The following is a 21,097-nucleotide window of genomic DNA, read 5'->3' as shown; positions in this document are numbered from 1 at the left end:
GTCCCTGCTAAACAGTCTGTTTGGAGTATAGGTGGGTGTTACAGACTATAGACAGTGACAGTAAAGCTGGTGGTGTCCAGACTGCAGCATGTGTTGTCCTAAGATGTTGACAGGTATTGGATGTAGACCCCAGAATGCTAGGCTGGATATCTGGGAAGATGTGCCATCCCTGACCTCCAGTTGTCTGCTGGCTCTGCAGTGAAGCAGTGAAGTCTCATCCCTGGCCATTGCAGTTCCTGTAATCTCGTTCTCCCCAGGAACTTGTTGCAGAGCTATCTGGTTGGCTGCAGATGTTTTGGTTGGTGTATAGGTGTTGCTCTAGCACAACTGAAGCCAGAATGTGTGTCTGTGGTGGAGAGAGCATCGTCAGGTAGAGTCTAGAGAGTAGGACCAGCCTGCACTGGGAAGCCCAGCCATGTGGTATAGCTGACAGGGCAAGAGGCCTCACCAGGGAGCCCAGAAGTGTGGGAGCTGCATGGACAGATGACAAGTAAGAGGCAAATGCAATTATTCGCCTTTGGTACCTATAAATAGGCACAGCACAAAGGTCCCACTGTCTAGACTAAAGCTTCTGAACTTTGATTGTTGTCTGTGCAAGGAAACTCATTGGCCTGAGCATTTGTCTATTCCACTTGCGTGTGACAAATGCTGTTTGAGGTAGGTGTATAATGTAGATTCAGGAGGCTGTAGTACAAAGCTATACTGTCAGGCTTGAAAGGACTTTCCTTGCTCTTTCTTCTTTGCTTCTCTGGTACAATGAGAAAAAAAAAAAAAAAAAAAAAAAGTGTGTTTCTGTAATTCTTGAAAGGACAGAGCTTTTGTCTGCAACTCATCTTCCACCTGCACCCAAGACCTGGAAAAAGCCACTGAGAGGGGGAGGATTTTGTCTCCGCACTGCTGAGGAAGATAAGGCCGTCCCATGATCTACAGCGCTGTTCGTAAGGTTCCTTATTAATCTCAGAGGTTTCCAGAATAAAGTAGACTGTAGTGACAATTTGCATAAATTCTGGCAATTTTTTCTGTGGGCACTGTCTGAAGCTTTTATAGTACTCAGTATTGTAGTGTCAATCCTGATGTGTTTTATCACTTCATAGGAATGTGGAAATGATTCTTGGAAAATAGCCTCGAAGTTGATTGCATAAGAGACATGCTAGGAATACTTTTTGTCTCTAGTTAGTGTGGGGGTGTGGCTATTTTTGTGCAGTATGAGATACCTCATACTGGAAAAAGGATCATTCTGAGGTCTGACATTTTAAAAAATATGGCCTTACAAAATTTGTCAGTGGTTAATACCAGTAACATGTTGCTGTAATATATGACCTATATTTTAGAGCTCTGCTCCAAAAGCAGCATTTGCTTATTGGTACATCACTTTTACTTTTGTTCTTGTTCTCAGTAGAGCAAGAAGGATCACATTTAAAGGAATGTAGATGGGCACAGGTGTCCTAACACTTTTGAAATGTTATGGGTTTTTTGGTTTGTTTTAATTATGTTGACCTAGTGTTACCTGTGCTGTATGAATAGGTTTGAGCTCTGCTGCACAAGTCAGTTGGTGTTGCCTGGGCATTGGAGGGGGGGCATGCAGGGAGGACAGCAATGCAGCCTGCATTCTGTACAGGACGTGCTTCTGAGACCTCCCAGTACTTGTTATCTGCTGCCAGTTTAAGAGGATGATTATATCAAACAGTACTGTTTGAAAGGGAGCAGGCTTATACAGCTTGACATTTTGAGAAAACCCTGGTTATATTAATGAAATTCAATAAAGCAGTTTCCACACATTCAGTTGTAAAGCATTTCAGAGTTTATGTCTATAATAGCTCCAGCCTATGCAAGATAACATGAATAGTTTCTGTCTTGGGAATCTTTCCCTGGGCTAGATATTGCAATAAGGTTTTCATGCACAGACTTACGTTTACATAATGCTATACAAGCTTTTGTGAGAGTACCTAGAACTATCAGGTTAAGATCTGTGCACTTTTGTTTTCCTGGAAGAAACACCTTCAATCGTTAATCTAAGTCAGTTTTCTATCAGAAAGTATATCAAGGTGTATGGGAGGAGACTTGGAGAAAGGAAAAAAAGGAAGCATTTAATTAAGGGGGAAAGAAGTGTCTGTGAACAAGTTCATAAGATTCTTTTGCTGTGGTGGGCTTGTGCAGTTTGGTTTAAGTACTTTGTGACTAGATTTCTTCTTATCATTCTACTTTTGCACAGATAAGTTAAAGAATCATGAAATGGTTTTGATGAAATAGTTTTGGGGTGCTGGTTGTTCCAACAAATGAATTGAACAGTGCTGATTCCAAGTACATATTTCTTAGTCTTAGAAGTAAGTTATTCTCTAATTTGGAACATGGGCTAATTTTTCATAAATGGGTATTTACTTTTTCTTTCTGGAATTGGTGTCTTTGAAGGAGTTTCTAGAGGTCTTTCAGTAAAGCTGAGTAGCTTTTATCACCAAATATTTTTAGACTAAACAGGACAGTAATTTTACACTCCAGTGTACGAAGGACCCTAGCAAAGTCTCCATACCAGTTTATAAATAGGAATATACTGTTACCATACTTTTACTGGACTGAGTCCTGAATGAAGTTATCTTTATCTGTAGGTTTTATTTTAAATCAGCTCTTCATTAGGAAAAAAGCTTCCCCCGAAATTGGATTTTGATATTATAATGATGAAAATGATGAAAAGATAATTCAACTCTTTCCAGCTGGCACTATATTTTATTACTTTAGCCTTTTTTAATGAAGGGGGGGGGGGGGAGAGAGGGATGGTGGTGGTGGTGTGCCAGATCCCAAAGCACAGGAATGATAATTTTAGGTGAATGGATATTAAAAGTTACCTGGATTGTCACAAAGAGAAGTGTGGGGTTTTTTTTGAGGTTGTGGGTGATCTTGTGATGCAAACAAGTGTTTAGAAAAAAAGAAGGAAATATGGAAACACAAATAGTGAAGTGCTACTGGGTGTGGGCCTTCCATAAGTGCGAAAGCTTTGTTGCGTAAAGAACATGTAGCTAAAATGATGCTGAGAGAGTTTGAGGAGTTTGCTCAGCACCATGCTGTTTAGGACCTTGTCTCCTCTCCTCCAGCCTGTGCAGTTCAGGATAACTTTATTGACTTTGGAGTCTAGATTCTAATTCTACAGAACAAGAGTGGCTCAATTCTATTAGGTACTGGAAAGCAACAAGCTGCTTTGACTCCAATTTATTTAAGTGCATCTGACATAATGCTTTAAAAATCTATTAGAAAAAAAAAAAAATAATTAAAAGCAGCAGCTGTGGGGTTTCCTTATGGTATTGATGTATTAAGTGTATAATGCTGTTGAAGCAAATGGCAAGATACTGGAGAGTGCTAAGAACATGCACAAGGAATTTGTAATATTGTCCAAGCTAGCTTTAATATTTTTAGTTGTAAGGAAGGTAACACAGCTTACATCTAAAAATTGCCTGAACTGTTACATGGTTTTACATGAATGAATGTTTCTTTTGAAGTTTGACAGCTCCATACTTAGAAATGTATGGGTCATGAAGTGTATGATTTGTCATTTATTATTCTGCTGTCCAGAGTTTCATACATGGGGAACAGAAACAGTGCTGTGCAACCAAGTGCTGTAAAGAGCACTAACAAAAGTGGGAATAAAAACTTTGAGCCACAATCAGCAAATATCTCAAAAGAATAAGCCTTCTGAACAGAACATTTGGAAAGTAGGACAGGTACACATAAATGATGTAGGAATAGAAGAAACAAGTTCAGTTATCTCCACCTGAATCACAAGAGAAAGTCAGTTCTACAGAAATAATTCTGTACAAAAAGAGCTGGTTTAGCCAGGAGCAATTCCTGTCTAATACTGATTTAGTCCATCTACATTTTGTGTCCATCTCTCTGACTGTTTAAGGTGCTTTTAAATTAAATTTTGAGCAGCTTTTTTTATCACTGTCCTAAAACTACCGAAGTGTTTAGCTTCACTTTAATTATTTAATTGACTAGGAAGGTAATTACTCTGGCTGCTCAGTTGTCATACTCCACTTAGAGACAGATTATTTTGCCTTTAAACACATTGAGTAATACTGGGATTAGTTCTACTGATGTCATGAGGTCTAATTGTGGAGTAAGTTACCCTCATGTGAATGAAGGTGGAAGCCTGAACCCTTTGATCCTGTTACCTGATACCTTTGAATGATCTGGAGAATAATGGAAATTAAAATCTCAAAGGTGTATTTTGAATCCAGTATGAATGTCAGTCCTTTCACATGGAACAATTGTAGCTAAGGGCTAACACTCCAGCTTTACCTAGGCTGAGTCATAAAGAAACCTATTCAAAGGCTGGGCCACTTAAATGCAGCTCTAGTCTTTTCAGTAGTGCTTGACAAAGTGGAATAAGTATGCTAGAGAATGATGAATTTTAATTCCATTCGAAATTCATCAGAACTCAAAATTTTCCAATGCTTTACGTTAGTTTCTTGTTGCCATTCTCATAATTTTCTAGTGTTCTTTAAACAAACCTTAATTTTCATGTGACTCTAAGTGTTAAGTATTGTTTGAAATAGGACACACAAGAATTTCAGGTCACCTATAGTACTGCATTTATCATAGAACTATACTTCTGTATTTAAATGATCTTAAATTATTTTTCTAGTTCTATCACATACATTTGCAATTCCTGTATGAGAAAAAATTAATCACACATTAGAGGTTGTACTTATCTATAGTTAACAAGAGCTTTACTTACCCATAAAAGCTGTAGCTCTCCAGAATGGGGACAATAAAGAATAGTTGACCTGTGCTGTGAGCCTTTGTCCTTTACAGCTAGCAAGCTGTGAATAAGAGGGAATATTTTATAGCTTTCAAGCTGATGAGCAGCCCCCACAGCATGCTCACTTTCTTTTCCCCTTCTGTCTTTTTCTGTGACCCTGCTCTTCAAATGCATCTAATACTCCATAATTACTTAATCCTCTACTGCTGCTTGTGTTTCCAGTTCTTAGAGGTCATTAACAGAAATGGAAACACAGTAATTATCATGCTGGGAGAGAACTTTTTAGATCTTCAGAATAATTTATATTGAATTTCCCTCTGCTGTCTTTCAGAAGAGTGATTACTGAATCTACTAGATCCAGTACCTGAATCTACTGGACACATTTCCAAGAGAGCCCAGATCTGTTATTGGCATCTAAGTACACGAGTGAGGTTTAGAAAGTGTTTAGCTCACAGAAGCTACTTCTAAAGTCTAGCCAAAATATATCAATGCCTGATTGTTACCTGGTGGGTGCTAAGTGCTTGAGAAAGCCTGTTCCAAACTCATCTTATTTTGCTTCGCACTCACCTTTCAAGTTTGTGTTGCTGAAACATAATGGAAGTATTCTTTTCTTTCCCATATAGGTAATGCTAGAGCCTGAAGCTGCCATGTCTGGTTTACTCTTTTCGATCCAGTAGAATGGTTTTTTTAAAAAATACACTAATTTTTTAAATTTTTTTTTTATTTTTTAAATTTTTATGGAAAAAAAATGCTGTCTTTCAAGCAATAGTTTCAAAAATGTAAATTTTTTTCTGTTCTGTTTTTCAGCCCACTGTATTAGAGAGTTGAACCTCTAACAAATAAGAGCCAGTTTTGGGATGGCTTATGACGTATGTGCTGTATGCTATTCAGGATGCGTTACAACCCCCTAGCATTGCTGCAGAGTGAGCTAGAGGAAGCACTATCTGCCAGTTAATACTATTTACAGATTGTTCCAATAAGCAGATTGAGCTTCCCGGTGTGGTGCTGCCTGGCAGTGGCTGTGTATTGTGGTGTTTGCGGTAATACCAGTGGGCTCCAAGTCTGTAGAGTTCTAAAACTTTGTTGTACCATGGAGCTATAATCGCTGTGGTGATTATAACACTGGAGGGAATTTAAATCGTTGACTTAAAGATAAAAAGCGATCCGATAATGAGTTTGGAGCCTGAGGATCCTGTTAAGGAGGTTAGGATGTTTTACTGACACTCTTGCTAGATAATTAAAAAGCTGGTCCCCTTGGCTGGGCTTATGGAGAGGGAGGGTGAGCTGAATGCTTTCTGGAATTTTTTTTAATTGTAGTGACATGTTTTGTTAAGTTGCAAATGAATTGGAAAATAAAAGTCCTAAGGTAAAGATTGCTATGTTACACCTTGTAATGGGGAAAATCGCTTGTGTGTATCAGTTGTTTGCATTGTCACGCTCAGAAAAAATGTGTTCTGTAGACATTGGGGAAACACAGCATGTATGTTTGACTGCTTAACAGGGGCCAAGATCAGTCATGGATCAAACTGCATGTCACAATGCTGAGACCCTCCTGCCAGTTCTGGGATTAACAAGATGAATTGATTCTTGAGCACCTGGTTATCAAAGGTACTGCTCTTCATTGAGGTTAGAGTGCAGACAGAGTCTTAAACAGGATTGCCACATGCTGTCAGCATGGGCAGAGGTGATGTTTCTGAAGTGCAAGCAAGAGGGATGAATGTTGGCAATGTATGGGCAGACATGGTAAACTGTCAAGCCCCAAAAGAGACAAACTATAAAGTACAGAGGGGACGAGTAAGAGGTGTTACTGCAGTATTAGGTATGCAAGAAACTTTCAACCTCCACAGGGGCCAGTTCCAGTGTCTTTTGAAGTCAATGGGAATTTTTTCAAAGGAACACTGGATCAGGCTCATAGATATGTAGAAAATGGTAATGAAAAAAAAAACACCCAACAACCCAGCTTTCCTTTATAAAAGACTGAAGACAACAAAGGAAACAAAATGAAGTATACAGTAAATGGGTGAAGACAAGAAATCACATCAGATAAACTCATCTTCAGTGTCATTCATCATCTTGCTTCAGTGAATACTAATGGGAAAAACAGAGGTTCATAATACTGCACAAAGCACTGACAAGCAGCCAGAGATGGAAATCCTGTGCCAAATGAATTGTGATTTTTATATGCAGTCTAACCAGTTACAAAGATTATGGCAAAAATAAGACAGTATGGGAATCCAAATTTATAGAACAGCACTGTCAAGCTAAAATGCTTTCTGTCTAAATATAATCCTGCAAACCTCTTGAGAGATGCTCTGCAGAAGGGTCTTAGCAATATCAGGTGCTGATTATGCTAGGTACTGTACAAATGAACAGTGAGCATTTTTTGTGCTGATAAAGTTTAGAGCCAAACTGAAAAATCTTATCATAGAATAGAATGGTTTGGGCTGGAAGGGACCTTAAAGATCATCTAGTCCCAACCCTCCTGCCATGGGCAGGGACACCTTCCACTAGAGCAGGTTGCTCAAAGCCCTGGCCAACCTGGCCTTGAACACTACCAGGGAGGGGGCAGCCACAACTGCTCTGGGCAACCTGTGCCAGTGTCTCACCACCCTCACAGTGAGGAATTTCTTCCTTATTCTACCCTTTTTCACTTTAAAACTGTTTCCACTCATCCTATCCCTACACTTCCTGATAAAGAGTCCCTCCCCACCTTTCCTGTAGCCCTTCTTAAGGATTGGAAGTCACTACCTGGAGCCTTCTCTTCAGAAAACACCTTGTCAGTAACCTGGATGAGAGTCAGTGGCAGAGGTGGTGAGAGGACCCAGTATTGTCCCTCGGGTGAGGGAGGCCCAAGCTCTGCTCTGGTGAAGCATTAGTCAGTGCTGCCGAGAGGGATCATGTGATTGGGTCTGAGACTGATCACATGCCTATACAGCTTCTGAAATAAAGCTTGGTCATCAGGGACTCTGCCTGTGGAACCTGAGGTATATTTATGCCTCCTCTTCTAGGAACATCCCAGGACTGACAGAGAAAATATTTTCTCTGCAGAGGCCAACGAGAAAATTTATTTTGCTGAAAGGAAATTATCTAGAATAAATGGATGAGTGTTTGTTTCTTTCTTAGTTGATGAATTGCTTTAAATGAAGTATTCTACATTGTGATGTATCTCTCATTTGAAGGTTAATTTACTGCTTTAATTTTTTACAAGGTAGAAATGTGGTGGGTGGGGGTTTTTTGTTTGTGGTGTTTTGGGGTTTTTTTTTTTGATCGTGGCTTCAAGTAGACTGGCATCTTCTCGGAAAAAAGTGGACAGTGAATACCTGTGTTGATCTGAGCAGTAAAATACCAGGAAGACTTATTGTAAATGTCTCTTTACACCGGAGAACCTACCCTGCTTCCATATATGTTATTGTTGTTCTTCTCTGCCCTTGAATGCTAGTGAAAGGATATTTTAGTCTGGTTCACAGGTCTAGTAGATGCAGTTATTTTAGGAAAACTAAAAGATTTTTAGAAGAGGAACTTATCAGCTTATTTGCTCAGCATGAAATTTCTGTAACTATGATGAAAGTAAACCTAACAGAACAGAAGGGAAAATGGAGGAGTTAGAGCAGAGGGTAAGCACATTGGAGAGTAGAGCTAGGACCTGTGATCGTGCTTCAGCAAACTTTTTCTGGGAAAGAACTGGAAATAAGCTGATCTACAGCATCCCATTAAGATCCACAGCAAGCCCCATTCCTTTCATGGGGGCATATCATCACACAGAGTAGTGCGCAACATCACAGTGCTGTGAGAGATGGGGCTGCAGTTCTCCCTGTGTGCTCCCCCCCAACCGAGCAGACCTTTCGGACGAAGGGAGGGACAGAACTGAAAACTAACGAGATGGTGGTAATTGCTTCACAAACACCAACTGCCCCTGAAGAGGACTTGATTGATTTAGGGTAGGGAAACTGGATGTGCCATTCCCAGCAAGTGAGCCAGGGGGTGGTGGGTGGGTCCACTTAAGGAGGCTCACAGAGAATACTAAAGGAGACTTGTTGATTACTTTTCTGTTTGGCCCCCTTAAAACTCCAGTTACATTTCTAGTAGATATGAGTGCTCAGGTCTCAGCATTCCAAACTGATGTTGCCAAGCGGAATGGCATAATTGCTGGCAAAAAGCAGATTTGGGTTACAGATGTTTTCGGGGACTCTAAGCCACAGCTGACTGCTTGGGTGAAATGCTGGTTACCTGGGAATGAAACTGCAACAGAAACTATTACGATTCTGGGAAATTTTCCCACAGATATTCTGGGACTTCACGTATTGAAGGGACAAGCCTGGGTAGATTCAAAAGGAAGAAAATGGAAATTTGGGTCCCCAACTGCCTCTATAAGACTTTTAGAGCAAGCACCTGCACTTCCTCCTTCTAACATTGTTAATGTGAAACCTTACACCTTACCATTGTGTGCCAGGGAGAAGATCACTCCAGTAACCACAGAGCTGTGGGAACAAGGGATAATCATTCCAAGTCACTCACCCTATAATTCCCGTGTGGCCAGTCCATAAACGTAAGGGAAAGTGGCAACTGACAATTGACTATTGGCAATTATATGCCAACAGAGGTCCTATAACAGCTGCAGTACCTAACATAGCTAAACTGATTGGAATACAGGAGGCAGAAAGATATCACTTTGCCTTTATATGGGTGTGATGGTTTGACTCTGGCTAAATGCCAGGTATCCACCAAGTCACTCTACCACTTCTCCCGCCCCCCTTTCCCTTTGTTTTCTCAACAGGGTAAAGAGGGGAAAGAAGATAAACCAACCCTTGTGGGTGAAACAAAAGCAGTTTTAATATAAGCAAAGCAAAGCAAAAGTCCGCGCGCGGAAGCAAAAGCAAACAGATTTATTCTCTACTTCCCATGGACAGGCGATGTCGGGCCTTCTCAGGAAGCAGGGCTCCAATATGCGTAGTGGTTGCCTCGGAGGATCAAGGGTGACCCCACCCCCTCCCTCCTTTCTCCCAGCTTTATACTGAGCAGATGTCACATGGTCTGGAATAACCCTTTGGTCGGTTTGGATCAGCTGTCCTGGTTGTGTCCCCTCCCAAGATCTTGCCCACCCTGTCCCACCCTGGGGGGAAATATCAGAAAGAGCCTTGGTGCTGCGTAAGCACTGCTCAGCAGCAGCCACAACACCAGGGTGCTATCAACACCCTGCCAGCTCCCAGCATAAAACACAGCACCGTGAGGGCTGCTATAGGGGAAAACCAATTCCAGTTCAGCCAGACCCAGTAAAATGGGAAGGTGTGCAATTTACTTTTACATGTCTCCCCCAGGGATACTGCCATTCACTGACCATTGTTCATTATACACTAGTGCAGGAGCTTGCTCAAATCCCTCCTAGGGAAGGGGTCAGAATATAGCAATATATTGACTATGTTCTGAGTGGTGGCTCTGATCCTGCTGCAGTGGGACAGACCCAGTCAGGAAATCACCCTGCCCATCTACTAAACAACGAGTTCGATTATATTGGTCCTTTCTGGCTTTCTGAGGGAAAAGACTATTTGTGGGGGTGGAAGTAGTATCGGACCTAACCCAAGCAGAAGCTGTATCTCGAGCAACTGCAGAAAATACGGTGAAGGGATTAAAATGCTGGTTTAGCTGTTTACCTAAGCCCAAATCAATCCAATCAGACAATGGTAGTCACTTTACTGCCAAGGTGGTTCAGGAGCGGGCTCGAGATGAAGGAATTCGGTGGATTTTCCGTACTCCATACTATCCCCAAGTAAATGGGATTGTGGAACGCACCAACAGACTTTTAAAGCAGGCTCTAAAACCCCTCAAACCAGGATGGCCACAACAAGTGCCAGACGCAGTAATGAAGATAAACAGCTGGTAGGGAATTAATGGACGCCCACGACTCACCACATTCTGTCCTACGCCTCCGTCCATACTTGCTGGGAAAGAAGAGACCAAAGACTCTGCAAACCCGCTCCATTATCCTGGACAACCTGTTCTAGTAGACTTGCCCACTGTGGGGCAAGTACCCCTAACCCTAAAAACTCCCATCAATATCTGTTCATGGGTGGCTACTGATGCCCATGGGAAAGAATACCGTATCAATACCAGGTGGATTGTCCCTTCTTTCTAACCATCATTGTTTTGTTATGCATATATTTGTTTTACAGGATATTGATCCTGGACGACCAGAGACCTCTGTTACTTTTAGTGCTTTCAGTAGTTATAGGCATTATCGGCTAGTTACTATTTGTAATCTGCTTACATTGTTATATAATTCGTGGAATCATACCTTCTCAGTGTGGAGAATCCACTTATTGGAAGGCTAACCTGGAGTTATGCGTTAAGTTACCTTATTGGGAATCACCTCCAAAATTAAGGAAGCCTGTGAGTCACCTGTGACTGCACACTGGTGCTTGCAAATACCATATAACCAACAGCAAGATGAAGTAATCAAAGACTAGCTGGAGGGGTCTGGTCCCACAAATTAAGCATTAACAAATTGTACCTGAATATTAAATTGTATTCTCATTTAAATCCTTATTGACCTTCTAATGTGATTGTGTAACCTCAAATAGTTTTAGAAAATTTAACTTAGCATATATATGTACTAACAACGTATACCTTTAAGGAATTAAAGGTGCAGATCCACCAACTATCTAGGAGGGCGTTGCAGAATCCAGCTAGCATTGCTGAAGGAACATGGACTGTGCGGTGTGCTGAGTCTGACTGAGGGAGAATGCTGCATCCCCATCCACAATGCCATCACCTCTACAGAGGAGACCCATGCCACAATGAAGAAGATTGCCAATAGGAACAGAGAACTTTTTTGACCAATGAACTGGTTTGATGGATGGAACCGTGGGTCATGGGTAACATCACTGGGATCCTCAGGACTCATGGGGTGGGGAAGACAGGTTGTAAATATTAGTACTGTAATATTGTGCAAAGTTTTGCTTTTCATAGTATGACTTGCAGCAGTTGGATATATACTCTCTTACCTTCTGTCTTCTTTTTCCCTGTACCCTTTGAGATCACAGTGGTCAAAGAAGAACTTGGAGTGTTTGAGTCATGGGGTGGGATGTGAGAGACAAGAAACCAGGCCTGTGAGAAACTAAGACAAACAACCTGGGAAAGCAAAAGTTGAGGCTGATTGAAGAAATGCCTCAAACACTCACAAGACAAAACTATGAGTCACAGGATGTATTCTGTGGAGGCCAAAGCTGATAATGCTGCCCGATGTAGCTGGGGGGGAGAGCCCTGTGGAGACAGGACGGCTCTCCTCTGGGGCACCTGGGCAAATTTCAAGGGCCACGTGTCCAGTGAATGAACTTTGCTTCATTATCCACAAAATGCATATTAAAGTTAACACCCCTCAATATGCTAACGAGGGCTGACATGATCATGCTAATTACATCATCCCATGAAACACCTTACCCCTCCCTGTACATGGGATACGTAGCTATGTGGGTCGACCTAGGGGACGGACCCAAGGAAAGTGGGTATAAATCAAAGGGGGGAAGAAAGGGCTCACACTCTCTGCCCCTCTCCCTGCCCCCCCTCTGCCCCCCGGCCGTCTGGAGAGAGCAGTGAAGCGAAGAAGATGGATGCCAGCGAAAAAGACGGCCACCTCCTGGAACCCTCGCTAGCAGGATCAGTGCAGGAACCCAGACCGGTGATCTGTATTCCCTCATTCCCTCTATCTCCCTCTTTTCCTTTTTCTGTTAAGAAATGCAAGGCATATTATATTGCTTGCCACAACTTGCTCTGTACTTAGCCAATTATTGTGTGTTCAATTAGTACATTGTAGGTAGTTAATAAACGCTTGAACTTGGAGACTTGTTGTCCGCTCCAATTGGGGATTTGCGAATCTGAGTCACTTGTTCCCCCCGTCTGAGTGGGACGTGACATGCAGTGCTGCTCAAGCTATGTAGAGGACTTTAAAGACTTATATACTCTCTGCAATTCAGATTACTCTGAAGTACTTTGATGGGGAATCCATATTAGGAAATACCATTACTGGGCTTAGAGGTACACTTTTGATTTATTATGAAAATAATGATTTATTCTTATCTGTAAAAACACATAACCACAGTTAGAGTTCTGTCCAAGATTTCCTGGAAAGAAGCACACACATCTACTGTGCTCTGGATTCACTGCGCATGTTCCTGTGCACATCAAACATGACCTGAACATGCTGTTTGTCTTGGATTTCTTGATGTTTAACAGTTCTCTTGTAACTCCAGCTCTGAGCAGGTTACAGATATCCCCAAATCCAAACCAAATTGCTATTGTGTATCTGGACCACTTTGGTCTGAATGCTGTCCTGGTTCAGCTAGGATAGGGTTAAGCTTCCCCAACAGAGAGAGAGGGGGACGGGATCTCCAGCCGGGTTATTCATACCATGCTGGCGTCAGGTCCAGGGGCGGAACCTTTTCACCTTGCTCTTTGGCGGGCTCGGTGGCGGGAATCCTTTGTCCGTAAACCAGCTACCGGTATTTCTCTGTATATCTTTTGTCTTGTTCACTGTTATTGCTGTTTATTGTTATTATCATTGTTACTGTTGTTGTTCAGATTGTTCTATCACTCTGTTGTATTAAATTCCTTGTTACTTTAGCCCGGGTCTGTGCCTAACTTCCAGCCCGACCGGCCGTGGGTGGGGGAGGGGCAACGGCAACGTGCTCTCCGATTTCCAGCAGGGGTTAAACATGCACAATGCACATGCTGGAGACCAAATTTGTGCATATTTAGGGGCCATGTTTGGAGTACTGGCAATTTGTTCAGTGTTGTATTGGGCGTACCTAATTGGTCATGTTTTTAAATCACGTTTAGGGTGTCCTGATGGCAAAAATGGACTTGTCAATGAAAGAGTGTACGAATTGATGCTGTCACTGCTACTTCTTTTCAAGCAGTTTTTACCAATACACTTTAAATATTATGAGAAGTATTTGGCCACCAAAAGCTTGTCTACCCATTAAAAAGACATGACTTTATGAAACTGAGGCAGTGGGCCATCTGAATACTCTTATTTCACTTTCAGACTGACTTAGGTTGGTATTCCTAATAAAAGCAGCAACTCTTATGCTCATAATGGAGACATTCCTACCAAAGATTTTAAATTAATTGCTTAAAAACGGATTGCATTAAGTTGGAACCACAGTTCAATGTAAACAAGTTCAACTGGCCATGGCATATCTTAGGACCTTTTTTCTTTCTTGGCTACCAAAAAAAAAAAAAAAAAAAGTTGATTGCCTCTCCTTCTCTATGTGTAATTAAGTGTCCCTCTCACTTTAGAGATATGCTCTTTAAACATTTGGTCATTTGGTTACTTTCAAGTTGTGTGTTTGCTGTTTTTTTGAGGTTTGTCTTGTTTTGGTTTTTTTTTGTCACATATCCATGTTATAAGTTTTATCTTTCTCTGAAATAGAATATTCCCATCATATAAAAATGTGGAAGTGATAAGTTTGTAGTAATATGGTTTTATCATCTTGTGTTGTACGACTGTACTTTTTGTATAAAACATAATCCAGGGTCCAGGATTCATTTAATGCCATGCAGTTTTAAGCAGGTTAGTAATCATTTACTTGGAAAAGTTGGTGTCTCTACCTACTATAAACTGACTGAGAACCTTAGAGAATATCTCTAGGCAACATCTCTGCTGAAGATCAAATTACTTTTGAAAGTCTGCTTATGAGTACTGAGAAGAATTAAGGGCTGATGTAGTAAGATCTTTTCTAATCCTTTTTAATGTTCATATTTGGATGATAAATAATCAGGGAACTCTACAAGGAAAAGTGTGGTGACCAAAATTATGAAAAATAAGATGTAAAAAAGGATGATACGTTTTAGCAAATAATGTGTTAAGTGTGAAAAGCTGGATTTACTGCTTGAGTCAGTCAGTTTCCTGCCCTGTCTTTACTACTTGAATGCTATCTGTAGTACTTTAGGGACGGGAGTGTTGTTCTTTTCTATGCATTCATAAAGTACCTAGATCCTTCAAGCCTATTAATGTTTCAATAGTTTTGCCTGTCTTTGTTCTCCCTTACTGCAGTTTTGAGGGACCACTTTTTGTTTCCTGTTTTGTGTGGGGCTGATGCAATAAAAATATACATACACCCACAGCTTTTTAGTACAGAATAAAAATATCAAATGAAAATGAAAAAGCATCAGGTGCCTGCCAGCCTGAATATCTCCAACCAAGAAAAACCACTACCATTATCCTGCCTTTCCCTTGATTCACATTTCAGAGAAGCTTATCTGGAGTTTCTCTATGATGGACAGAGACCTGAACAAACGAATTGAAGTCTGATTTTGGGGACCAGAAAAAACTTCCCTTTTTTAAGAAAAGGCAGATGAAAAATATGAGTCATTTCAGTCCTCATTTTTAAGAGATGCTTCTGGGAGGCAAAGAAATGATTAACAGGAATAGATATGATAGTGTATGATCCTGGCTGAATTTAATTTCAGTCAGGAAGCTTGTATGTGAAAGATTCAAGCTGGTGGTAATGATGTAATGCTCTGGTTTCTTATTTTGTGTGAGTCACTTTTACGAGGCCTACTAACTAACGTTTCTCAGAGTTGTCAAAACACTATTCCTAAGCCTTGTTTGGTGCTGTAACAGTGTCATGGAAGGAATTCAGATGAGATCTATCTAAGTCCTAAGAACCACTAGTCTCAACATGATAGCCAAATCACTGTGTGCTAAAAAGTAGCTCTGTTCTATACATACTGCATTTGTATTTATCCTTCACTCCCATAATGTTTTAAGGAGTGGTGTTGGGACAAAATAGTTGCTGGGTTTTCAGTCCAGAAGGTTGTTCACACACTTGAGTTTTGCTTCTAATTTGGCAGTCTTGTACTTCTGACATAGTGGACCAGCACAAGCCTTTATTGTGATGCTGTGTCTTGCTATTGTGTATGTTTATTTGGAAGTCTGGGTATTTTGTGCAGGGGCTGACAGTGGAAGTCCTCAGGCTTCTTGAAAGGCCATTGCATAGACTTGCACATATGGAAATGCTTCTCATCTGTGTGATAAGATTTATTTCTCTGCAATTTTTTTAAGGGGATGTGATGGTTTGACTCTGGCTAAATGCCAGGTATCCACCAAGTCGCTCTATCACTTCCCCCTCCCTTCCCTTTGTTTTCTCAACAGGGTAAAGAGGGGAAAGAAGATAAACTAACCCTTGTGGGTGAAACAAAAGCAGTTTTAATATAAGCAAAGCAAAGCAAAAGTCCGCACGTGGAAGCAAAAGCAAACAGATTTTTATTCTCTACTTCCCATGGACAGGCGATGTCGGGCCTTCTCAGGAAGCAGGGCTCCAATACGCGTAGTAGTTGCCTCGGAGGACCAAGGGTGACCCCACCCCCTTCCTCCTTTCTCCCAGCTTTATACTGAGCAGACGTCATATGGTATGGAATATCCCTTTGGTCGGTTTGGGTCAGCTGTCCTGGCTGTGTCCCCTCCCAAGATCTTGCCCACCCTGTCCCACTGGGGGAAATACCAGAAAGAGCCTTGGTGCTGTGTAAGCACTGCTCAGCAGTAGCCACGACACCAGGGTGCTATCAACACCCTGCCAGCTCCCAGCATAAACCACAGCACCGTGAGGGCTGATAGCAGCCCTTTTTCCTAGGGGAAAACCAATTCCAGTTCAGCCAGACCCAGTACAGGGGATTAAAGCAGGGTTAATACTTTCCTCTCTTCCTGGAATATTGAGGCCTTACCAATCAGGCAGTGAATAAACTGACTTGTAGTGAAGTAGAAATCAGAATTTCATTAAGATAGTAAAACCTATGCATTCTTAATGTGTATGCTCCTGAGCCTTGCTCAGTGGGACAAGAACTGTGCATCTCTGTGACCAAAGGACAAGTATAATTACTAATGAGTACTAGTTCTTTTACCTGGAAATCCTTTATTATCATGAATATGGCTCAAATTTCCATTTTGTGATTCTTTGGCTGTAATGTATAGCATAGGTGAAATCCTAGGTTGTCATTGCTTCACTGTGAGAGTTTATTCATATAAAAAAGAAAGGGGGGGGGGGGGGGGGGAAGGAAAAGGGATATTAACTTTTCAATAGGTACCCTAGCTTTGTGGAGGCTGGGAGATGACATGTCCTTATATATAGCTCACTTTTAAATCCTTTTTCCCTCAGGATATTGGTCAAGAAACCTTCTGAGAGAAAAATAATGAACTTTCTAATTTCACAGAGTAAGGAATGATTAAAGGAATATCAGTGATCTGCGGAGTAACTGAGCAAATCCCTTGTTTAGAATTGCTCTGCCACTACGTATATGCAAAATATTCTAGGTGTTATGTGTACCAGGCAGATTTTAAAATAGGTGTAGATTTTTCATTCTTCCCATTTGGTTCCGTAAAAAGATAATTTGCCTCATAATGGGTTACAAAACAGCTGGCTGCAAAACACCAGTATGGTTTCAGAAAAGTTTTTTCAGGTTTTGGCATTTTATTTTCTTCTACATAGGGAAGATTTTTGGCTTTACTTTTATGTTTCCTAAACAGAGCTATACTGGTATGTCATCTCTGGAATTGAAACCTTGGATTTCAATTAGAAGACTGTATATACATATCCAGCTAGGCTGGTAGAGCTGGTTTGGGAATGGGCAAATATACACTTTTGTTATGCCTGCTATGCTGAGAGTAAGCTTTAAATGAGAATTTATCCAGATACATCGAAGACTTTAATATTAGAGCCAGTGCAATGAGAATATCTCACTTTCATACTTAGACCTAGCCCCAACCACCCTTTCTTAATAAAATGTTTATTGATAAGTCTCTGAAATATTTAGGCTTTCACAGAACTTTTTTAGTCAAAGCAATTCTGATAATCTGTAGTTATTTCATCCATGTGTGACAGCATGTACAGCACAAAAGGAAAGCTAGATACTGCTTTCTACAGTTAGTACATCTGTTGCTCAAGGTAAAGGTTTAAAAGCAGGCATTACATTCAGTTGGTTGTACTTTGTCAGGCTGAGAACTCATATTTGACTCCAGAATTCAACACACTGCAATATTAGTGAAGTCTTGGAATCTTCTATGCCAGTTTTTAATTACCTATTGTTATATAAATCCTGCTGTTCTTTCATTTTATAATGGAGATCAGAGGAATTTCTTCCCTGCCGAGAGTAATTTTTGTGTCAATTCATTTCTTAGGTCCTCAGAGTATTTGAGGGGTTTCTTCCTATAATTTTCATTAATAGAAGGGGGTTTTTGACCAGTTCTCCTTCAGTTGCACATACTGAGGCTCAAGAAGACAGATTCAAAGCCCACTGAACGAATTGTGACTTGAAATGCTCCATTCCCAGTTCTCTGCTTCGTGAGGCAGTGAATATTGTAACATCAAGGGAATGAAGCAGATATGTCTTACAGCTCAACTGTATAAAAAGTGGTCAGAGGCCTTGCTTAGGGATATTAAAGGATCATTCCAGCTGACCTCTGAAGGAAGCCTAGAAGATAGAGAACCCAACCATGCTTGTTCCTTGTGATACCTTCCTGAAATGAAATACTCTTCTAAACCATTTGAGAGAAGAGTTGCCCTCTCTTAAATAGATATCTGAAGAAAAATAAAGCAACCTAGCAGCTGCATTATTCAGAGAAAATGGCTGGTGCATTATGCTTATGGAATTATAAAATTGCCTCAAAATTTTAAAAATTGTGTTTGTTTTTCATATTTTTTTAAAGAAAATATGTGAAAGGATTGAAGCTACCTGAACCTCTGACTTCGTAGTGCATAGAAGAGCCTGTAAAATGCATTGTAAATCCACAAAAAAGATTAGTGGCTGGTACACATGAACTTAAAAAGAGAAAAAGCAAAGGAAGCATATGTTCAAGTATTTATGATGCTCAGAACTGCTTTTATTCTTCTGAGATTGTTGTGGATTTTCTTCCCCTCATTCTATTTTGCTGGCAATATATCTTTAGACATAAAATTTTTTCTTGTAGAGTGGAATTGCATGTATGATTTATTAGAATATTGTATGGTAAAGGATTGTGTAAACACAGAACTGTATCCTTATATATAATTTTGCTTATAATTTAACAAACACCAAAAAATATCTTCGCTTGTAAGATCATCAGGTATCAGTAATGGTATGAGCTATTTTGTTGAAATGTTAACAGCTGCGAAATACAATGATACATCAGTAACCGCCTTTGTGTTCAACCTGCCATTGAATTAAGAGAGAACTTATTCATGATGGACAGCAGGCCATAGAAAGTCTAGAAGCTTATGAATTTCTGGGAGGCAAGCATCATGGAAGGCTGGATCTTGGTTGCCATTTCAGAATTTCCATCTGTCCAGCACCTGTAGTCCTTAAGCCACAAAGGGATCACTCTGGCAGAAGAGTTTCTGATTGTAGATCCAGATCACAATATTATATTTGTGGTTAAAGTGTGGAATCTCACTTTATTAAGCCAGGGTGTAGTCTCTTTATTTTATTTTTAGTTTATAAAACTGCTAGCTCTTCCTTTCTCCCTCTCTTTTAAAATGCACCTCTGACTTTAAAATGACTTCCTGTATCAACCATCTGCATCTTCCTACAGCTTGGGTTTTTTTTTCTGAATAGGCACTTTAGTTCTACATACTGAATGTCTGTAACATCTCTCCTAGAGAATGCAAATATTGTCCATCTTGCTCTACGATGAATTTTACTTCCAGAAAAATAAATTTTAATGCAGCATTTTTGTAGTGGAATAATAACAGTTAATGCAATATGGCCTCTGAATATTTCTGTAGAATCATATGAAAAGAGACTGAAATTGAAAGGAAGACAATGCAATAAATTACAATCTCCAGGGCCTAGTCTTCAGTTTAGTTGAGCCAAACTCTTTGTATAGCCTTGGGGTCTGTGGGAAAGACCTGGAGCGAAGTTGGGAAAGTTCAAATTCCTGTGTAGTCTAGAGGAGCCTCAAGGTTGTTATAGTGCTCTGCCTACTTTTTCTTGGCCCCAGGGACTTGAATATATACATCTTTTCTCTAAAGAAGCCACCTGTTCTATATCATCCTACCGATGCCTTGTAGCTTGCTCTTCAGCTGATATGTTTGCTTGGTTTTGTGAGCTGCTGTATAGACTGTAGGAGCAACACAGTCTATGGAATGGGGAGTACTTTGGACACTAGCTGAGCTGGTTGTATGGTCCCTGTGGCTTCCAAAGCGCTGTATCAGGGATAAGAATTTGGCCTGTATTTCCCTATTTCCCTATGTATTGTATAATACTCCCTTGTACTTACTAGACTTTTTTTTCGTGGAAGGTGCAGTGATCCCATTTCTTCAGTGACTGACAAAGCTTCTTAATATTACACACTCTAACTCATCCCATTTATTTTACTAGAGTTGACTATACAGCATAAAGTTAAGAGCTTGCTTCAGTCTCTATTTTCATTAACATGTGGGCCTACAAAGGAAGGAGACTGCTGGTAACAAATCTGCAAGCAAATCAAATAAATTTTAAAGAGGGATTGAAAGATGCCTTGTTTTCATTTCTATAATAGTTATGGTTATGAGAATTATTATTTTATATGATCAAAGTAAAGACTAAATAAAATTATCAGCGCAAGTACTGCATTAATATAGTGCCTTCTGGCAGTTATCATATTTATGTGCTAGCTTTGTTGTGCTATTTGGTGACAACTCCACTTGGGACCAGTCTGTCTCACTCTTGGGTGAGTTTATAGATTCATAGTAAATAAGCCAGAAGGGACTATTAGATCATCTTGATCATCACAGGCCATTAAAACTTCACCCAGTCATCCATGTAACATTTGCTCTTAAGGCTGGATATAACAGATCTATGACCTTTCTGAATTTCATAGGAGAAAATGGAGTGGCTTAATGGGGATTGCTGGAGCACTCTAGCACTCAGAATTGCTTATTAATTTAGTTTGCAAAAGACTGTTTGTTGTGCCAGTAGAGAAAAATTGAAAACTTCCTGCTAAGCTGGGCCTTCAGCTTCATGTTAGTGTATAACTAGTCTCATTGTGAGACTAATGATTATCAGTATAATTTATTCAAAGGAGCTACTTGTATCCATAGTTTGTAACCTACTGGATGACTCAGTTCAAACTCCCAACAGTATTAATGTAAAAATTGCCTCCTCTAGTAAATAAATCACACTTTAACAGTCTAATCAGAGGTATCAGTTTTTCCTCCATAGTTCAGACTCTGAGCCAGGTAGCAGTTTGTTATGCTAACTGTGAGAATTTAGGAATTACTCAATTCCCTGATGCCTCACCTTTACTACCATAAACTGATCTGATCTGCTTGCTTGCTCTCATGAGGAATAAGTGATCTTTTCTACCTCACAAGTTTAGCTGGGAGGTGACAACACACTCAA

The 21,097-nt window shown here is 40.4% G+C and overlaps 1 protein-coding gene and 1 long non-coding RNA gene across 5 annotated transcripts in view; one reads left to right on the top strand and one right to left on the bottom strand.

The window, feature by feature from the left end:
• Positions 1 to 4,927, bottom strand: part of LOC141960876 (rap1 GTPase-GDP dissociation stimulator 1-like) — a 42,451-nt gene extending 37,524 nt beyond the window's left edge. For 3 of the 4 annotated variants that reach the window (XM_074907084.1, XM_074907087.1, XM_074907083.1), the window contains exon 1: positions 4,727 to 4,926. In XM_074907084.1, the coding sequence (XP_074763185.1) occupies positions 4,727 to 4,730 (4 nt within the window). In that variant the 5' untranslated portion in view covers positions 4,731 to 4,926. Of the gene's footprint in view, positions 1 to 4,726 lie in introns of all 4 variants that reach the window. The other variant, XM_074907086.1, reaches the window with a different exon arrangement.
• On the top strand, positions 551 to 13,310 carry LOC141960879 (uncharacterized). Its single transcript, XR_012633708.1, has 3 exons — positions 551 to 657; positions 809 to 938; positions 9,525 to 13,310. It is a non-coding gene; the product is annotated as an uncharacterized LOC141960879 (long non-coding RNA).
• The last annotated feature ends 7,787 nt before the right edge of the window (positions 13,311 to 21,097 follow it).

The sequence above is a fragment of the Athene noctua genome, chromosome 5, assembly GCF_965140245.1.
Source record: "Athene noctua chromosome 5, bAthNoc1.hap1.1, whole genome shotgun sequence".
In the NCBI taxonomy this organism is placed as follows: Eukaryota; Metazoa; Chordata; class Aves; order Strigiformes; family Strigidae; genus Athene; species Athene noctua.
Note: the sequence above shows the minus strand (reverse complement) of the source record. Positions and strands in the feature narration are given on the sequence as shown.